At 42.9% G+C, this 20,069-nt stretch overlaps 1 protein-coding gene across 5 annotated transcripts in view; it reads right to left on the bottom strand.

Moving 5' to 3' along the window:
* The window catches only part of MCU (mitochondrial calcium uniporter), a 78,981-nt gene that overhangs the window by 21,118 nt on the left and 37,794 nt on the right, over nucleotides 1-20,069 (bottom strand). The window contains exon 1 of one of the 5 annotated variants that reach the window (XM_085554167.1): nucleotides 15,089-15,184. The exons of 3 other annotated variants lie outside the window; for them this stretch is intronic. In XM_085554167.1, coding sequence (XP_085410293.1) covers nucleotides 15,089-15,133 — 45 coding nt within the window. In that variant the 5' untranslated portion in view covers nucleotides 15,134-15,184. Of the gene's footprint in view, nucleotides 1-15,088; nucleotides 15,185-20,069 lie in introns of those variants that run through there. One more of the 5 variants, XM_085554166.1, reaches the window with a different exon arrangement.

The following is a 20,069-nucleotide window of genomic DNA, read 5'->3' as shown; positions in this document are numbered from 1 at the left end:
CAGCATGTCTGCTTTTAACAAATTCAGAATCAAACATTGACAGCATTCATGTCTCCATCTAAAAATGTTTTCCACAGAAGCCACTGCAGTTTTGCTCAAGGAATAAAACAAAGAAACTTAACACAAAGTAAATCATTTTACAGCAGCCAGTCCCCAAAGGCCAGCTCCTTGCCAAATTAAAGTCTGTAAGCCACATACCCAGCATACACACTATGAAGCATTTGCAATTCACACTTCTTCCCACTACAGATGCTGAGGCTTAATTCACGTTAAGAGATTGAGATGCCTAGGAAACAAAGAGCTAGAAAAGTGGAGACCGCTGAAGAATTAACAGCCCCGGGAAAGAGATTATCACGGGGAGAAGTGGGTGTGGAATAGAAAGCAATGGAAATGTTTGGCTAGGTCACTACCTTATAGCTTATCAAAACTGATTCAACTGGTGTAATATATTTTGATAGGTATTCAGTGGTTTAGAAGGAAGCAATTTACCTCTTGGCTCTGAATTACACAAGCTGTCAGAGACACCTTTACAGTCAGTATTTTCTTTGACAGGTTCAGCTAGTTAATGAAAATTGAATCATCCTCCTCAGGAAAATTAAATACACACATGAAACAGAGCAAGAAAAACAAGCCTGGAAAAGCCAGGGAGGGACAGGCACCGAGGGAAGGAGTCTGACCGGTCAGCACAGGATGAGACTGTCTATACTGTACTCTCAAGAACCTCACAGCTTTTTCACTGAAACAAGTAGAGCTGAGAAGCAGTACTTTTCCTCTGACCCAGTACTAATTATTAGCATTCACTCAACCACTGTTTCTTACCCTCTACAAAAATAGTTTAGGAGGCTGCAAACTGCACACATTGGGTTAAAGGCCCCTGTTCCTCACACCTTATGACAGGATGCTTGAAACTGATCTTACCGCTTGCTGTAGTGACAGACTGTGAGCTGAAAACCCTCCAACCACACAAGCCTTGCAAGCTATTAGCAGAGAGCCACAGCTCTGATGGGCAAGCAGCAGCTCTACTCAGTCACGTCACCTATGTTAAAGGCCCGTCACACATACAGCAGCAGAGCTAACACACCAAAAGGTGATCAAGGCATTCATGAGGATGGAAAAGCCAGCTTAAGACATTTCTTACTCAAAAAAGCTCAGTAGCCCTATAGTATAAGGTTGCTTCCCACTTTAAGATGCCGTTATTTGAAAGCAGGCCAGAGTTGCCACATGAATCTTCCTGTAATTATCTTTCATTTGTATGAAGCAAGCGGATGATGGAAGGAGCTAACAGACTTCCACAGCTGGTAGAACTGCCTTGCTCTCCATGCAGTACCTTGCTTATGACATCTCCTCATTCACAGTTCTGCAACCCTATACACACACCAAGACATAGCTTGCAGCCACCTCCCAAATAGACAGCAACAAGCTTAGAAGATTCAGAAAAAGAGAATGATTCAGGTTTAGGGTTCCATTACAAGTAGTTTCCTTTATTCCTGCCTGCTCATTTCATTTAGCTGATGAGTGAATTGGGTCAAAATAAGTAAATCACAATTGGCCATCACAGCTGCTAATTATGATCATTTCCAACTGCCTCTGCTATAGCTTGCATGTCCAAAAATACTCTCAAGAGACAGAAAGCAGATTCCTCTTTTCACATTGCTTGTTTTTTGTTGCGTTGTGTGTGTGTGTGTGTTGTTTTTCTTTAACAGAGACAAAGCTTATTACTTAAGACAGAAGGCAGTGAGGCATTCCTAGTTAGGAGTGCAACCACCACCATGTCCTGACACTCCCAATCAAGGCCTTATTGGCAGTTTCTGTTCGCCAAGCCTAAGTCCCTTGATAGCACTCTAACTGATTCAGATAGCACACAAAGTCTCTGCTTCCAGCACAGCAGTGCAAACGCATTAGCAATTGCAAAAGCATTAATAGAGAAGTACTAAAACAGCTGGCTGTAAGCAGCATAAATGGCTGTCCACATGAACCTAGGTAATGCTGTAACAGCTCTAGATGCAAAAAAAACTCAGTAAGACACCACTGTTTTAGACACAGGAAGCAGTAATAATTAGAACACTTATAGAATATCTAGCAAAGATCATTAATTTTTGAAGGAAAATAGTAATGATTGAAAAGCAAATATGTTCACAAGGCACAGCCTGAAAAGCAGCACCGCGGTAAATGAGCAGCAAAGCAGAAGGCAGACAGGTCGCAGCCTTGCTGCAGTGCATGCATGGTGCAGCACAACTCTGTAGCAATTGCAAGGGGTATTTCTCCAGAATGTTAAAATACAGCACATCCACTCTAAGTGCATTCTGTATGGATGACTTGAAAAGAAACCATCTGTCTACATAAGAGCATGATTCCTGCGCTGGCATTTGGAATAGCCTTGTACTATACCAGTAGCAAGCTAATAGCAAGCCTTTTTACCTTGCTCTCTCCCACAGTGGGCACAATGTGCTTTAGAAGTGCTTTGAAGTTACCCAACTTAAAAGGGCAAAAGCATCACTTCCACATTGCACTCCTGTAATTCAAGGACATGACTATTAAATTGGAAAACTGTGTGGGACAAAACGAAGATCAAGTTGCAATTGCAAGAGATTGACTATAGCCTGTGGAAGCACACACAGAATGGTAGGAGACAAGCTCACCACTACAATGATTCCCTTCAAGGCATTTTTTCCCTCATTAGAAATTGAGGAAGATTCATTCCAATATGCCTAAAGACAAAAGCAACAGAATCAATTCAAGTTTATCTGTTCAGTTTTTGTCGTGTCGGCAGGTTCTCAGCACGCAGCATTTAAGCAGTATTTGTGCAGCAGAGCTGCTAAGGAAAGGCCAGGACAGCACTGGTTGCCCCAGCCTTTCAGACTGAGACCATCACCAGTTTAAGTCATCACAGGCTTCTGCCTACACCAGCAGGCTGCTATCATCACATGGTTTACAATGCACAATGTACCAACCTTTGAATCATAAGGAGATACGGGAACAATTTTATAGCCTAGGACATAGTCATCTGAGATCATTTGTTTGGGACCATTTATGAGACCCATTCTAATTTTCAATGGTGAGTGGAATTTGTTGTTGATATATACAGTATATTTTATAATACAGGAACAACTTTGACAGAATAAAATTACACAAGAAATCTGATCAGTAATAACTGTCCTCTGCTGTTTTTTTCCTTGTCTACTCTAGGAAGGGAATCACAGAAACATAGAATAGCTTGGGTTGGAATGGACCCCAAGGATCATCAAGTTCCTGCCTCCTGCCCCAGAAAATGCATTAAAATTAAGGCATTCAGTTCAACGAGTGTGACAAGGTAACTGTGGATGATCAAGGCTTCCCAAAACCTTCACTCTTCAGACAATGACAATCAGATGTGTTACATGAGATCACTGAACCTGAACCCTTCTGTTTTGGGGGGGCAGGTGAGAAAACCCGCTGGCAGGCTTGCATGAAAACATCTGGAGGCTGAGGGGGCTTGGGTGAGAGGGAGCTTTTCCCCACACCTTTCTTATTCTCAACCCACCCAATCCGAAACTTTTATTTTGGGATCCTGTGCCTTCCAGACAAAGTCTTGAAGAAGGAATAATGGAAGAATGAGTATTTGCTTTCATTAAAACAGCAAGATCTCAAGGAGAACATCCAACAAATTGTTCCTACTACCAAAGCATTGCACCTCTATTTATTTTCTCTGGTTGCAGGCAGCTCCTGTGAAGTTTAAAACCCTCCACGTCTCCCCAGAAATCACAGCAAAGACCTAAATTTCCATTCCTGCTGTCTCCAAGCAATAAGCGTGCAGAACCAACCAAACCTCATGTCATGGTGCTGTTCCTCCAGCCATCCATGCCACAGATGGGAGCAGCACCGGTTTTCTCGCTGCACCCCACTGGGCAGTCTGAGCTGCAGGAGTCACCGTGGACAGGCATTTTACAGCCAGCTCTGTGCTGCCCAGTCACATTCAAGCAATCAAGAGGGCTGCTTCTTTGGGGTACCAGGAGATCTGCAGGGAGCTGATGCTAAACTGCCACTCTACCACCCACTTAGAAAGCCTGCACACAAGAATCAACACCTATGGGATGTAGGCAAATTTTCAGGCAAGGAAAACAAGCACCCATAGAGCTTGTCTAGATTAAGTCAGGAAGTTAAACAAAGGAAATAAAGCCTGCATAGCCTGACACCAATTGCAGTAAGCTCTCCCACACCATTTTCAACCTAGAAAGGGGCTTAAAATGCTCATTTCAATCTAGCTAGAGATAACTAACCCACGTGTCAGGGCTTACTCCCTCAGTGGTGTGCCAGACCTCCCTATGTGCCCCACACTTCCTAGAATTGCATTTAAATGCAATCTTACCCTATTCCCCTCTTCCCCCCACCAAGATGAGACTTCAGCTCCCTGTGTAACTAGGAGATAATTTTAACTCCGTCACTAGATTGATTTCACTGGCACTTAACTGCACTGTTAAGCAAATCATTAGCTCACATGTGGCATCTTTACCATCTGACAGAGCAATGCTCTGTTATAGCAGGTGGAGGGGGAATTCCAGGGACAAACACCACCCACCTTTAGATAACACCAGCATGCAGCACAGCTGGTAACACACTATATGGGGAGCCCCACACCTTGTCACTACCAACAGAGACAAGCCAAGGAGCATGACTTTAGCCCTCCCTGCTTGGGAAGCCTCCGCCCAAGGTTACCCATGAATGATAACACAACAGCTAGGTGCTGTGCTGGTAATTTCAGCATTACTTTATATAGCAGCTGAAACAGCCAGTAGAAGACTTTCTATATTTCTTATTCAACTGTGCACAGATCTCCTCCTTTTTATTTTGTACAACCCTGAAGCTTGGGACTTGCCTGCGACACCTCCTAGTAAGCAGTACTAAAGCACATCAGCCTTAGCTTGGAAACAGCACTTCACGTGCTTGCTTACTCCATCAGCACATTCAGTCATCTCCTTTGACTTGAAAAAGACTCCTGACCCTCACATCCACCTTAAAGCAGTCTAAATCAAGCAAACAACAAGTTAGGGCACTGCCTAACAAGTTCTAAGTTCTACAAAGGGAATGTTTTTCTTCCCTTTCCACCTTAGAGTATCTTAAAGATAGCATAAAACAGGATAGTAAGTAAACTGCAAGAAATCATTTAACCAGTCATCATACCCAAATTAATTCCCACAGCGACAAGAAGTTATAAGCAGGTATGTGCAAAACACCTATTTACTCCCCCCCAAAATCTGTGTGCCAGCACTACTTGGCCACCATGTCACCGTACTTCGGTGCTTCAGCAGGAGGCTCAGCTGAGCACTGGCCATGGCCCAGTTACACAGCTGCATTAGCAGCCATCTCCCTGCTGTGCCCCCAGGCCATTAAGGAGTCCCTCCTCCTCAGTGCAGGATTGAAAAGCAGTTACCAAGTCAAGGTTTCATAGCAATGGATTTACAGCCTTGACAGCTGGCATTTCACAGTCTCACCCCTGACTGGAAAGCACCCAATAAACGCCGACAACTTTGGAGCTATGACCCTCCTACCTCCATCAGATCCTACTCACACCACCCAGCGTCCCCAGAATTCACATCTACTTCGCCCAGTTTCAAATTTCATCTAGTTACTTGGCTTGACCTCAGTAGATACTGTTGCAATCCAGTTCTAATACAACACACAAAGATTATGTAACTGTGTAACTGAAAAGAACTGGGTGCATCTGTTAGAGCGTACATGTGTCCGTCCCTTATCAGTAGGCTACTTCATTTGGTCCTTGAAAACAGGAAGCAAAAACCAAGAGTTTACTCATAGCGAAGGTTGAGATAACAGTGAGAGTTAAGCCAACATCAGTGCTTGCTCCTCACTGAAAGTACATTTCAAAGCACCTGGGGACAAGACGGGTCTTATGGAGACTAAGCAAATACATTCCTTCTCCTGTACATGACAGGAATCCCTAAAGCACTCACATAATGAATTTCATACATAAAATTCCATATATATGCATATGAGAACACTTTTTTTTTTTACAATGCTGCAGGAGAAGAATCCCAGGTCTCTTGCTATAAGCCCTATATTTTTCCTTTTATTTTTTTCCTCCCCGCAATAGCAGAGTCTACAGCCCCAGGCTACGAGCAGCCAGCTCACCTGGCACCACTGAGAACCAAGTAAGATTCCAGATGGACTTTTAAAGGTCTCCTTTCTTGACTTGGCCTTAAATACAACTGACTGCAAGAGCCGTGCTGAGCATTACAGAAGCTATTTGCTGTAATGTCAGCTAAGCTGCTACCAGCATTTCACAGGGCACGGGGTTCAGGCACTGCTGTAGGAAGCATTGGGGCCACTGCAGAAGATACCCCGCAGCTGTGGAGCAAGCTGCCCAAACAGAAGGCGGCACTCCAAGCCAGATGTTTGATTTTGAATCTGCTGCCGACAGCACTTAAGATTTGTACTGTGGGCATCATTACAACATTTTGCAGCAGTGGGAGCGTCTCAAGCCTCCGCCACCATCATTTCTACAGCCATCATCTGATAACAGCTTTAATAGCCATCAACAAGAAGATGAATAGCAAATTCATCAGCTATTACAGACAGTTCTATTACAGCAGGGACATGCTTTAGTGGGCACAGCGGTGATGGGCTGACAGTTGGACTGCAGGATCTTAGTGGCCTCTTCCAACCTTAACAATTCTACATCCATGCCGCTTACATTAAAACAACTATGTAGAGCTTTATACAATCCAAAAGCAACTTTTCTGTTGTTGTTTGTGAAGCAAAAATTAGGGGATTTGGGTCTCCCCATAAGGTTATAAACATTAATGCACCAAGAACAACTCCAAGGATGAGACAAGGGAATAATTTACTACCACCTCACATTCTTTGAAGCATTGCAGCTATGCTATTTTTTCCTTTTGACCTTCAAGAACACTATTCAGCATAGCAGATGTAGCTTGCAGCTACAAGTCATACACACATACAGGACAAGATTTTATTCAAGCAGCTCACACACTTTTTGTTTAAAGACAACTCCAACAAGCAATAAGGGTTTCCAAACAAACAACCTATCTTTAGTGTTCGTGTGGCACTCACACAAAAAGGTGGCCAAAGATGTAGTGCAGTCATGTGGATTTACTCATCTTTGCAGGGCAAACCTGAAATACAAGTGATGCATGGTTGGGCAATGTAACATATTAGTCAGCCCTATGCCCAACATGTGCAGCTGTTTCATCAGCTGCCAACAGCCATCTAGCCCTTCTTGGGTACAAGGGGCTGCTCTGGCTGTTTGCCATCAGCAAGATATTCTTCCACTTCAAGTCTTCCATCGCCTGCAGGTATAACAAGCTGTCATCAGTACAGCACATCACCAAAACTCTGCCTTGGGCCAGGGCGCAGGCAGTCACAATGCACACCTTCTGCAGGTGTCCTTGCTTTTTGTCATTCCACATTTCATTGCTCTTCATTACCGTGCAGGGAAAATTGCATCTCTGTTCTCCTACTGCAGTACAGCCTAGAAAAATATTTTACTGAACTGTGCAATCTTCATTAGCTTCTTGGCTCACGGACAGAGGGAAAAAGTTATCTTCATGAGAGCCAGTGATATCTGAGAATATTTAACATAGTTAAAATATTACTGGCACAGAAGCAACAAAAATTAAAATGTGTCAGTGTTTGGCCAAAGTTTGTATAAACCTTGAAAAAGTACTTTCTAAGCAAATGTATCCCCAGGATCACAGCATTCGTACATCAGTTTGGTTAATCACAGAATTATTTCTAATGACTTGCCAAAAGATTAAAAAAACAAAAAATACAACAGAGACTACCCAACATTTCCCTGAATGTACCTGTGTGTGCTCTTCATCCCCTGGAGTAAGTGCCTGCATAGGAAACCATTTACCTTAACAAGCAGCCACCGCTTTCATCTACAACCATCTGTTTTCACAACTCCTAAAACTACTCATTAGGTTTTTCAAAAATCTAAGATTCCAGAGAGAGGAGACCCAAAAGGAGGAATCTGGTAAATAACAAGTACAAGGTACACATCCTATTTTAGGTGGGTTTAGTTCTGTGCATAGCACTCCTTACAGAACAGTCTGGTTGGTTGTGGGAAAAGAGCTGGAGGAGACAATTGCTGTGTTAGACAGGTACAAACTCTTAAAAACAGTCCTACTCCCAGAACGCACAGTACAGAGGTTCTGGTATTATATGGCTTTATAGTAGCCAAGAGCAGATGAATCATTGGGATAAGATTAGGATAAGATTAAAAGAAATTGGTTTTCTAATACTGCCAATGGCGAAAAAAAGATTGGTTTGTGAAAGATAAAACTTGCAGTCCTCAAGTAGGTTCCTCTTAGTTTGCTTTCCCCTCAAATAGATGCTATCATTTTGATGCATCAATGGATTCTAGATGACTTCAATCCTACAATTCACATCTTAGAGATATTACCTTCCAGCTCTGTCTGAGATTTGTTCAAATATTACATGGGCCGAAGAAAGAATAAATCTGATCTAACTATTGAAAACAGAGGTCATTTATCTCACAATGCAAGAACAGAGACAATAGGCTATGAATAATGCAGAAGAGTTAAGACAAAGTATTCAGTTCAGTCTATTATCTGAAGCGGATATAAAATTGTTGATTAAATTGGAGAGCAAAAGCTGTTCAACCCAATTGCAGAAGAAAATATTTTAGAGCAATTCTTCTGTTAAACATTTTAAGTGGATCTGCAAGTCAGCATTTCAACCAAGGACATGAGGGGAGGGCAGCAAGCAGCAAACCTGCCCTTGCATTACAAAAAGGCAAATGCTAAGCAACGTTAAGGGCAAAGACTTCATGAAGAACATGCAGCTTTGCAAAGGCAGGGTCTGTAAGGTTGAGGAAAGAATAAGCATCCAAGAGCTGCGAGGGGTATTTTTTGGCCCACGTATGCTCAGTTAGTTGTGTGTTTTGTTTTGTGTTTTTCCCCAGTTAGCACCAACTTTACATGTTTTACTTTTGTCTTCTTAAACAATTCTACAGCTGTGTCTCTGAAATATTTGCTGATCTATCATGTTAGGATAGCTCCATTTCACTTGGTTATTCAACTTCAATTTGAAAAATAAATAAAACATACCTTAGTAAATTGCTTTTCAGTTTAAATCTACCTTACAGTACGTGATTAGTTTTTTTACACCTATATTTTCTGAGATAGTAAATGCAATGCTATACTTGCAGCAATGATTACTGTCCATATCAGTGTACCCGAGTGTGGGCAAACTAATCACAGGACATGAGCATTGCTTCAAGAAAATAATACAAGCAGAAACTGCAAATACATTTACAACTGGTTATTTAATAGGAGTTCTCCTACTTAGTGACTTGTGTTTTTGTCTAAGGTAAAGAATTTTGGAATTACTTGGTCACGACCCAGAGCTTATATTACAGTGCAGCTCAACCAGCCATGAAGCTTATGTAAGGAGGTTTTGCCAGGCTTGATTAAATCCAGAAACATTTGGTTTTTTGTTTTGTTAAAACTGAATGCGACAACTAACCTCTCTGCTCTTTTTAATCTTCAGACGATGAGCATCAATTGCTGCTTCCAACTCCCATGCTGAAGCTCTTTTTCCTTCCCTTCTCAGCTTTCCAGATAGACTTGTTTTCTTTATATTGCAGTGAAGGTAACTGAGTTCATTTAGATTGAAGCCTTTGCATTATCCAGATCACATTTGCTGCTATTAAGTGTTGGAGCTTAAAAGGAAAGATACGGTTAGGAAGTTGTAATTAGAAGCATTTTTGCTGAAGCCAAGATTAGCTTTAGTGAACATGTTTCTGTTCCCTCCCCATCTCAAATGAAGGCTGACAGTAACTACAGAGATGCACATCAGTGTGGGTAATTTCATTACAAGTATCTAAAACCTTGAAAGTACCATAGGTTTAGCACAGGCAGCACAAGAAGTCCCTATTGTTGGCATTGGGCACTTGCTAATACAAGTGAGGTCTTATCTTTACAAAAGTTCTGTTCATTTCTCTCAAAAGCCCCTAGAAATACTTCAGAGTTCAAATGACAGTCAATGTTTTTCCAGAATTGTATATGCCAAATCCTCTGAAATAAATTGTGTGGAAATAACACTGATCATAACTGGCTTAAGCGATTTACCTTGGCATTATAAGGTGGATATTCTGTTTTGGTACCCATAAAGTTCCCTGGAACCACTGAACAGTGCACTGTTCAGGTTAAATGGAGTGGGCAAATGCTGGCTAAGTGATCTGTGATGCATGATCTCCAGGCTCTAATTTTGTTTTAACAGCCAGAATAGGAGACTGGGGCAAGAAAGTATTGGGAACAATACCAGTTTTAACCAGGATTCTTTAAACCATCAGTTGCTTTTGTAACTTCCAAAAGAAATACAGGTTAGATATCTAACTTCCATGGAAAATGAAGAAGAAAAGTGAGCATAAGTAACCCTATTTGCTTTGCAGGTGCCAGAATTTCTGCAACTGAGGTCCTGTACAATTTTTTCCCCCTACAGTTTAAACTATTTCCTGTAAAACTTCACACACATACACACAACCCAGTATATTCCCTCCATCCTCAAAAAAGAAAGTAGAGATACAGGGCCAGGGAAGTGCTCTTGCAGAAGGGTATGCACACCCATAGAGTGCCTGCATTTCCTGCTGCCAGGATAGAACATACATTTCACATCACACAGACAGTTCTGACGTTTACAGACTAGGAAGTCATCTTAAAGATGAGATATAATCCTTCCTAACAGCTGGCGTTCAAAAAGCAGCTCCCTTTGAAACCTTAACATTTCAAGGCTTAAGAGAATATAGTAATAGCTATAGCTCATTTCATGTTATTTATTTTTCCCCCTATTTGCTACCCTCCCCAATGTTAATAAGCCAACATATTTCAGTGGACCCTTTACACCTTCTAACTCACAGTTCAAACACAGTGACTTGTAACTGAAGTCACTCATGAAGTCAGCCAACAATTATACTTCCAGAACAAAGTAGAATGTTATTATAACTAAATCAATATTAAATACAGCAGCTGCCCCATTCATGCACTGCTCACAGAAAGCTGCATGTCACTGCACACGCCCAGTGCATTCTCCTGATAGCTTTCAGCTGTACTTGGAACTTGTCAATAAACACAGAGCAGGGAACCCCAGTAACACCGCTTCTGTGATTTCCTTCTGCTAGCAAGGCTGACAGCAACCAGCAGTTTTACCTGATGCTGCCATCTCTCCAGCACCAGAACACAATGAGGTGTGGGCAGGAGAAGCCCAAATGCAGGCACCTCCTTTTCGCCTCAGGATTTGGAGCAAGGTCTTTCCTGGAGCGTGACTCGTCACTCATATTTCTTTCCTGTCAAATGCCTGCAAGCCATTCTTGTTTTGACAAGGACGAACAGTACACAAGGGGAAGTTTCCCCACCTCTCAAAGCCTTCGCTGCACACATAGCACCAAGATGAGCGAGGACAAAGTGGAGCAGCAGGTCACACTGGCTGATCCCACCAGCAGCCTTGTTGCCTGGAGATCTAGTCCAAAACACCCAAACAGAGCTTCTGCTTTGCTTACAGCACCAGAGTATGAGATGCCTGTGCTTACTCACCCAGCCAGCTCTGACCTACCGCTACAACTACACAAATCATCTGCCTTCCTCCTAACTTGGCACTGAACTGGAAAACCCATTAAAATAGCTTCAATTTCTAGTAAAAAATTCCCTTTGAAAAGCACTACTGCAGTTATAGTGATCAACGGGTATAAACAAACATCCAAATGAAGGAACTGCAAAACGCAAGCTGGCAAGCAAGCCAGGCTTATCATTTTTCAAAATATTAGTTGACTAACAATTATTCTAAGGACTGAACCTCACACCCATTTTTATTTCAGCTTTGGGCGGTCTTACAGATACAGACTAGCTTCATGAATAGGGGTGCTGCTCACAGCCAGTCCACAGCTTGTCATAGAATCATAGAATGGCCTGGGTTGAAAAGGACCATAATGATCATATAGTTTCAATCCCCCTGCCATATGCAGGGCCACCAACCACCAGACCAGGCTACCCAGAGCAGCTCCTCCTGACCAACCCCTGAGGGACACCGCTCATGACCGGCCTCCACCCTGACACAGAACCATTAATCACAACCTTTTGGCTGTGTCCAGCCAACCAATTCCTAATCCATCGTACAGTCCATCCTTCAAATCCACACCTCTCCAATTTAGAGAGAAGGATGTGGTGAGGGACTATGTCAAAGGCTTTGCAGAAGTTCAGGTAGATGACATCCACTGTCCTTGCACCAAAAAGATCCCCATAACCATGGAGATGTGTCAGGGCTCCATATGCTCCACTCACAGTGCAAGTGGCTCGTACAGCAGAGACTGAATAAACCCTGCAGCATGAAAGTTCAGGTATTCATCTGACAAGACTCCTTCCTTCAGGTACAAACTGTGAACAAGCAGTAATGTATTCATGTATTCATTTTTAATCACAGGTGTCTTCCAGCTCAGAAACTGGTATGCAACAGGAAAAAATAATAAAAATCAAAGATAGCCTTAGACTATCCACAAGACTCAAAGCACTGTATGTGAGTCCCCTGCAGTGAACCCTGCCTTGAAGTTATTTCCTGAATCAAGCCAACTCTGTCAACAGGTATGCAATGTCTGTATTCTTTCAAGAACATAGTTTGCCCAAGGAAACACAGTCAAGTAGCATGACAGCAGTCACAGCTACTTCAATTCTGAAGATGCCCTCCAAGCCCAGCTCAACCCATGAGCTGCAGTTCTGAGTATGTCCTTCAGCCCTGATAGACAACTCTACTCACCTAAGGCCAACTCTGTTCAATTGATGATTTTGTACAAGCAGCCAAAGGCAAAAGTGATTTTTACCTCTCTGCCCAGACAACAGTCAAGCAGAGCTGGAAATTCATTTAAAATCTATCCTTTACAATTCCCTCAAAAGAATGGTCTCTGTGTGCTGCTTGGGATGTGAAGGAATTCCCCAGTTACTGCTAGTGCCGCAGCATGAAGCCAAGTACAACCAGTAAAGACATTTTCCACAGCCACGTTGAACCAGGCAAAGCATCACTATGTGAGCTCTGGGTAAATACATCTATCACAGCACAACTTCCATGTTCCACATTGCTTGCTTATCACCTGTCCATGACTGCGCTCTCACATTCCCCTGGGCATCATTTGCAGCTGGAAAACAAGAAATTCTTCTCCACCCCTGCTGAGAACAGGACCTGACATTTTCTTTCTAAACAGAAACTAAGGCTAGTATTAGCAGAAGCTTAATCTTATTAAGTACTGTATCACTTGTCAGCAGGTCTTTGTTTGCATCTATCCTTGTCCCTCCATGAAAATCACAAAGTGTGGCTGAAATTGGCAGCTGAAACTTCAGTAACCTAAAATTGAATAAAGCTAAGAAGTAAAATCCCCAATATTACATTAAGAGTTCTGTTCTCCACGAAGCGAGGATATTGGTTTTTCAGATTGATTGTCTTGTTTTACTTCCATAGAAGCTCAGTGGTACCTTTCAGCCCACACACAACACAGTCAAGCAACAAGGTCAGACCTCAGCTATCTCAAAGATCACTGTATTACTGAATGACAAAAACATTCATTTCAATAAAAGCTTCACTATGAATTTGGGGGCTTTAACTCTTTCTGGAGTCAACACATCAGCCATCTACAGTTACACACAGAAAAGGTGGTTTTTCTCATCAACCCCAACATCACCCTGTAAGAAGCCCAAGTTTGTCAACTCATTTGTCTTGTTCTCCACAAATTTCCTGTGAGCATCTACCAGAGCTTTCCTCAGGCAGGTCTGGGAATGCTACAACATACAGCTGAAATGAGATAAACATTAAACAGTTCGGCCCTGGAGAAGCAACTCCTTGAGCTGCCCCTTCCAACTCCAGACTTGTAGTTATACAAGACTAACAAACTCTTCCCTTTTTCCCCCCAGCCCACTTCCCTGCTGTTGTGCAGGAAAAGCAAACAACATCGTCAGTAGGAAACAAAATCCCATTAACTGAAATCGCTTCTGTGTTCCTACACAAGAGACAAGCCTTACCACCTCACAGCCACCTCCCAAGGCAAATCTCAACCTGAAACAGAGTGTTTTACAATTGCTGTAAATAAAAACAAAAACTTCACATCATAGCCTTTGCTCCAGGAAGAGTATGAAGTAGGATTTAGTACTGATCTTGTACTTGATCTATTGATTGGAAGCCCTGTCTGAGGCATTGGGTTGGAACGTGATGACCCTTGAGGTCCCTTCCAACAAACACAAGCCATTCTACGATTTAGAAAACTCCTGAATCTGCTGGCAGCTACATGACATAACTCTTCATTTATATCAGTGTGCACAAAGCTACCCATGATCATAAAACTCTGAAAGACAGGCAGTTAAGAATTACCCAGAACCTCACATTGAGGCATGGGTAGCCAAATATTACTACATCTCTATTTTACAGGTTAGCTTGAAACAGATTACCCAGTAGGACACACCTCAAATCATTGCAGATTCTTCCATCCTCTGTAAAGCAGGGCAGAGGTCTGTCTCAAGTGAGAAAGCAGCCAAAGCCTTTTGTACAACCACTACTTATCCGCAAAACCAAGTGTAACCAGTCTGTATGAGGGTTACTCGTGGCCCAGTTGCCAATCCAGATCTATTACTCCAATCTTTGTTTCACATCAATGGCTGCAAGATTTACTTAACACATACTCTACTTCAGCAAATACTCACTTTAAAAACATTAACTTGAAGCCCTCTGCTAGAGAGCAAGAACCACAGCGTATATTTCACACCCCTCCACTCCAGCCTTCTTGTCTTACAGACAAGCAATCCCTTTGCACATTGTCCTGGTTCTAATTTCCAGGTAGCTGCAGCATGGTAATCCTTGCACCACAGCAAAGCTGCTTCTGCTACAAGGCTCAGCCCTTAAAAACTGCTCACACAGTTCAGCTTACATGGGGAGTTCCACTTGGGGGAAAAGAGCTCGCAAGCAGGACAGATGTCCCCAGCTAATCAGTTTGGGATTCTGCTTTTGGAAGCCACAGCTCTAGACCAGTGATGTTTTAAGGTCTCATATCCATGCTATGCTTAAACTAAGACGAGAATACCTTCCAGTAGTCCTCCCAGGGGCTTGTAGGATAAGCCAAGGGCATGTTTTTCCTTCCTTGTTTCCTCTTTCAGATCCTTCCAATGCTTTCTAGCACTGTAAAAACCAAACAAGTTAATAAAGTTTGATGAAATCCTGCCTGAAACACCAATGCACAGAAACTTCTGGCTTCCAGCCTCTTGTCCAGTGCAGACTACTCAGCAAAGACTTTTGCTAAGTATTCCTTTGGAAACAAAGGAGTTCATCAATTATTACACGGTTTTACCAGCAACATGTGCAATACCTGCCAGGGTATAAGGCCTGTGTTTGAGTTCACTCAGTATTGACTGAAGCAGAACACCTTCCATACATATTGTGCATGAAAGTAAGGTTAAAATAAAGCTGCCACCTTCTGGGCAGCAAAGCAGAAAGAATCAATTCACGCTCCCTCCCTGCCCTTCTGATCCCATCTCAGGAACTCTAAGTACTGTAAGCTTTCAGAACATGTTTGGAAAGCATTTATTTGAAAAATACAGTTCATGAGAGCCCTTAAAACATGACCTTTCTTGGATTTCTAGCTGCAGAGAACCTGGTGATGGATTTCTTGCTTCTGCTAATACTAGAGAAGAAATGCTATGCAACCACGCTTGGTATACCTGTGTGCAACTACAGCAATGGCTTACCACTGAACTTCACGAGGCTTCAAAACTAAGACCCAGCTTCTACACATGTGAGGCAAGCAACCTCACCACACCACACTCAGCCTGCCTCCTTCATCAGAAACAGTTGTGGTTGTGCTTCACATCATTCCTTCAGTTTGTACTTCTGACCCTAGGAAGACACTCAGGAGATGACCCAAAGCTGCAGAGATGATGCACATGGTAGACCCCTTGCTTGGTATCTCACAGCTCAGCAGGCTTGCTCCAACTTAATGCAGAGAGCAACCCACAAGTAGTCTTGTATTTGAGGGAAAACCATGAAGCAAAAAGGGAAAAGGTGCAAGAATAACTACTGAGGGATTTTACCACACCTCACAACCAAGAACATCTGGCCATAGCATATAGAAATACTTAACATATCATACTGCAAGGAATATGCTAAAAGTGTACAGCAACTCATGCATACACATTGCAAGTCTCTATGCACACACCTATATCAGCAACCCCACCTGTCCACCTGACAGCACAACGCAAAGTTTCCCTTGTTGCCTTGAAACTGAACATTCATAGTGTTTTTCTGTTTGTTTTCTGCACCAAGAGGCTGGCAGTGTAGGTAACTTCCACTGCTCTCATTCTGATCTTATGCTAGACCAGATGTACTGACGTACTGTGGATTTTTTTGTTTTGTATAGCAGTGTCTTCCCTTAAGGCCAGTGCAGTTCTACAGTGGTATTAGTGGTTTAAACAGGAGCCATCAAGAGCAGAGTCTGAATACTACTGGGCTTGGCATAGTCACCAAGTCCTGGGCTGGTACTCACAGCACCTGAAATACCACACACAAACTGAACCCATCTGCTCATGTCCTCTTCAGACATGAAGGTCAGTCTGAAACAGTCTCACACCAATTACCACATTTCTTGAGGCATTTTCCAACACAGGCTGAGTACTTAACATCTCCAGTCTCCACCATATAACATCAATAACCACAAGACAAGCTAAGATAGTAATGTTAAAATGTAGGTGGGCAACAGTCTCATTAACAGCATCAATTTTTCTTCTGTATTGTCTACAGATCCAAGCATTCATGTCACTCTGAAAAGCAAGACGATGAGGGGAAAAAAAAGTCTCTCTTCAGGGAAAGCTCTACACGTAATAACTGCTTTAAGCAGCCAGGTCACACACCAATGTCCTCAGAACAATGGCTGAGCGGTGCAAGGAATACAAAGGGATTTTCACTTCACATGCACCATGTGGGAAGCAAGTGTTCGTGGTTAAATCCCAGCTCCACAGACCCCCCACCAGCATAACCCACAGTCTGAGACAAGCAGTCTCACACCCCATTATTTCTACATTTGCTGATCGAACCAAACACTGAGACCATCTGTTTCAGTTTCTTATCATCTATGATTTTCCTCTTTGGAAAAAAAGGAAAGCTACTCTCTAGAAGCAGGCTTTCTAGTACAAATGTTGCTACTCCAACAGCAGCGTTTCCCACAGCATGCTCTAAAAAGCAGCTGCATTCCCCTCTCTTTCCATTATTTAGAAGTAATCTCGCTTTAGATACAAAGGGCACTCCAGAGAACCTGAGATGGGGAATGAAGTTATAGCTTGCAGGCAGAACAACCTTGCCACAGGAAAGCCAAGGTTGCTTTCTCAGGAGCTGCCCATGCTCACTGCTGCTTGTCAAGCTGAGCGTAGGCGGGAGACAGGAGATACCCTTGCTGGATGATGCAGCGTTCCCTGCATGCTAAGAGGGAAAGGGGGGGAGGAGGGGGCAGAGCGGTGCGTCGTGAGGAATCCCAGCTCCCCTGGCAACAAAAAGCCTTTGCAGAACACATTTCAATACAGCTTATTAAAAAAAATGGCTTTGGAATTCAGTTCAACTGCAACTCCACCTCTTCCTCTTCCTTCCCCCTCTAAGCACAGCTAGCATCCCCTGCTTTGGGGAATTACCTTGGCTGCTGGGAAACCCCGCTTTGAGCATCAGAAACAGGAGGCAATTCTGCAGTCTCATCAACACACTGCTGCATGCTCTAAGGGATTTCCCCAGGTGCTTTGAGATCAGAACCTGATCTGTGCCTGGCATTTAAGGGGACATGCAGCCACAGGAACATATGGAGATAAGAGAACAGATCAGAGTGTTTTTGTCATCCATTACCACAGTTCTTTGAGTCCACTGAAGCATGCAATCCCAGCAAAGTTATTAACACATTTTTACACTTCTGCCTCATCAATTTTCTGTTGAGAAATTATTTTACCTCAGAGGAAATTAGAACACTTCTAGCACAAATGCAGAAGAAATAACAAAAAAGCAAAGGATTTTGTTAGAACAGCATACAGAGGAGACAGGGTTAGAAAAGCAGTTGAGCAATACGAGACAGCACCAAACTACCCACCCAAAATGACGCAGGAAGCCTTCACACAACAGTTTGCATATTTTTTCTGCCTCTCCCTATATATGCATCCATAACACAAACTGAAAACCAATAACCCTTCAAGTTGTTCTACATTTATGTATCCTGATGAAGACAGCCATTTTTCAGGGACTTTAGCTAACCAGTACCACTTATGTACCACAAGGCTTTGCATAATTAACAATAAACTGCCATAAAGAGCAAAGGGCAATCCCTAGCAACTTGAACACTGACACTTCCCCCAGAAGCCCATTTTTCTAATAGGAAAACTGAGCAAACAGCACATCTCCCACAGCTGCAGCTGCACCAGCCATCTGACTGCTAGAGCCTGCTGCCAAGACCTGGACACAGCAGCCATGCACCAGCCAGGGCTCAGCTCTGGGGAGGACGTGGCACTGTGAGTCCTTGGGATCACATCCATCACTGGTTTCCTGTGCAGCTTGCTGCTCACTCAGTATTATGACTTTTAACTATGTTGTATTAGAGATAAGTATCTGTTTCAACTAGAGATGCTAACTATGCAATTAGATAAGGGCTCGTGTTTGCAAGATAACTTCAGTTTTTCAGCAAATGAACTGAGAATTGAAGACTTTCCACCCCTGCACAACATCCACCTTTGGAAGTCTTCTCAAGCAGATGATTAATATTCATTAGCATCAGGAGAGTGGTTCCACCTCTTAAGCAGAAGGGAATTCCCCAATACTCAGTCTTGCTCACTTTATGACACATGGCAGCAGTGTTTGCTGCAGAAATTCCCTGAGGCTGCAAGAGGGAGCCTGGGTGCTGGCACAGAAGCCAAATAGCTCTGCATCTCAGCAAGCTATGTGCATGGAGACAGCTGGGACGGGGAATATGAGCCGTTCAAGGGCAGGAAGCAGAGAACACAACTCATCACCCACATTCCTGCCCTGGCAGAGCTCTACAGGAAGGGTGAAGTCAGATCTTAAATGAAGCTGCAGCACCAGCCATTGGGGCTGTGTGTTAGCTCAGTGAACACAACTGGAAAAGTGAGCTGTCTGCCATTCAGTGCCCACCAGCACACCTTGCGGCACCTCACCCAACCAAGTCTAGGTGACTGCACTTAAGGTATGAAACCCTGCCTTGTCAGGGAGGAAAAACCCTCATTTTATCACCTGCTGCATTCAGGACATAAGATGATCAAGAAGAGATGAACATGAAGACCCACCCAGAATCTATGTACAGCAAGTACAGTCCATGAAGTCACTCTTCCAGAAAAGGTATCTGCATAAACTTGTAGGATCCTCCCAACTGCAGTACTCAAGGCCCCATCCCCAAGGTCTGCATCTCATTTAACTAATGTGCACTTCTCAGACTACAAGCACTGATACTGTATATCAAGCAGTTACCACCATTAAAGGTTACCTATTCCCCCCCCCCCCCCCATGCAAAACAGAGAAAAATGCAGGCAATGAAACCGTCACGGCCCAATTGCTTGCACAAAGCTTTTTTACCAGCCAAATATTAAACAGTCTTTTCACAATGATGCTCGTGCTTGGGAGATGAAGAGAGCAGATCTCAGAAGGAAAAGCTGCAGACAAAGCATGCTAAGCATATACTGTTTTACAATGCACTTGTTGGTTGTTGCCAGCTTATTAGGTTCAAGCTTATTTTGTTTTATATATTTATCCAGTATCCTGTTATATACTTTGTTTTATGAAAACCATGTGAAAACAGAAGTAAGACACTGAAAAATGGATGTCAACCACATTAAGGATACTACATATGCAAAAAATACATTGGGAAACAGGGTAGAAAAAGCAAAATACTTCCAACCATTCTTCACAAGAATTCATATGTCCATTCTGACAGTTATGTTTCCAGTAACAAGAGTAGAAAATGGACATTCACAGTATCAGAGATTAAGATGACTGCACATGCTCCATAATTAGCTCATTTCTGTCTATAATAC

The sequence above is a fragment of the Coturnix japonica genome, chromosome 8, assembly GCF_054131305.1.
Source record: "Coturnix japonica strain WE chromosome 8, WE-NBRP24, whole genome shotgun sequence".
Classification (NCBI taxonomy): Eukaryota; Metazoa; Chordata; class Aves; order Galliformes; family Phasianidae; genus Coturnix; species Coturnix japonica.
Note: the sequence above shows the minus strand (reverse complement) of the source record. Positions and strands in the feature narration are given on the sequence as shown.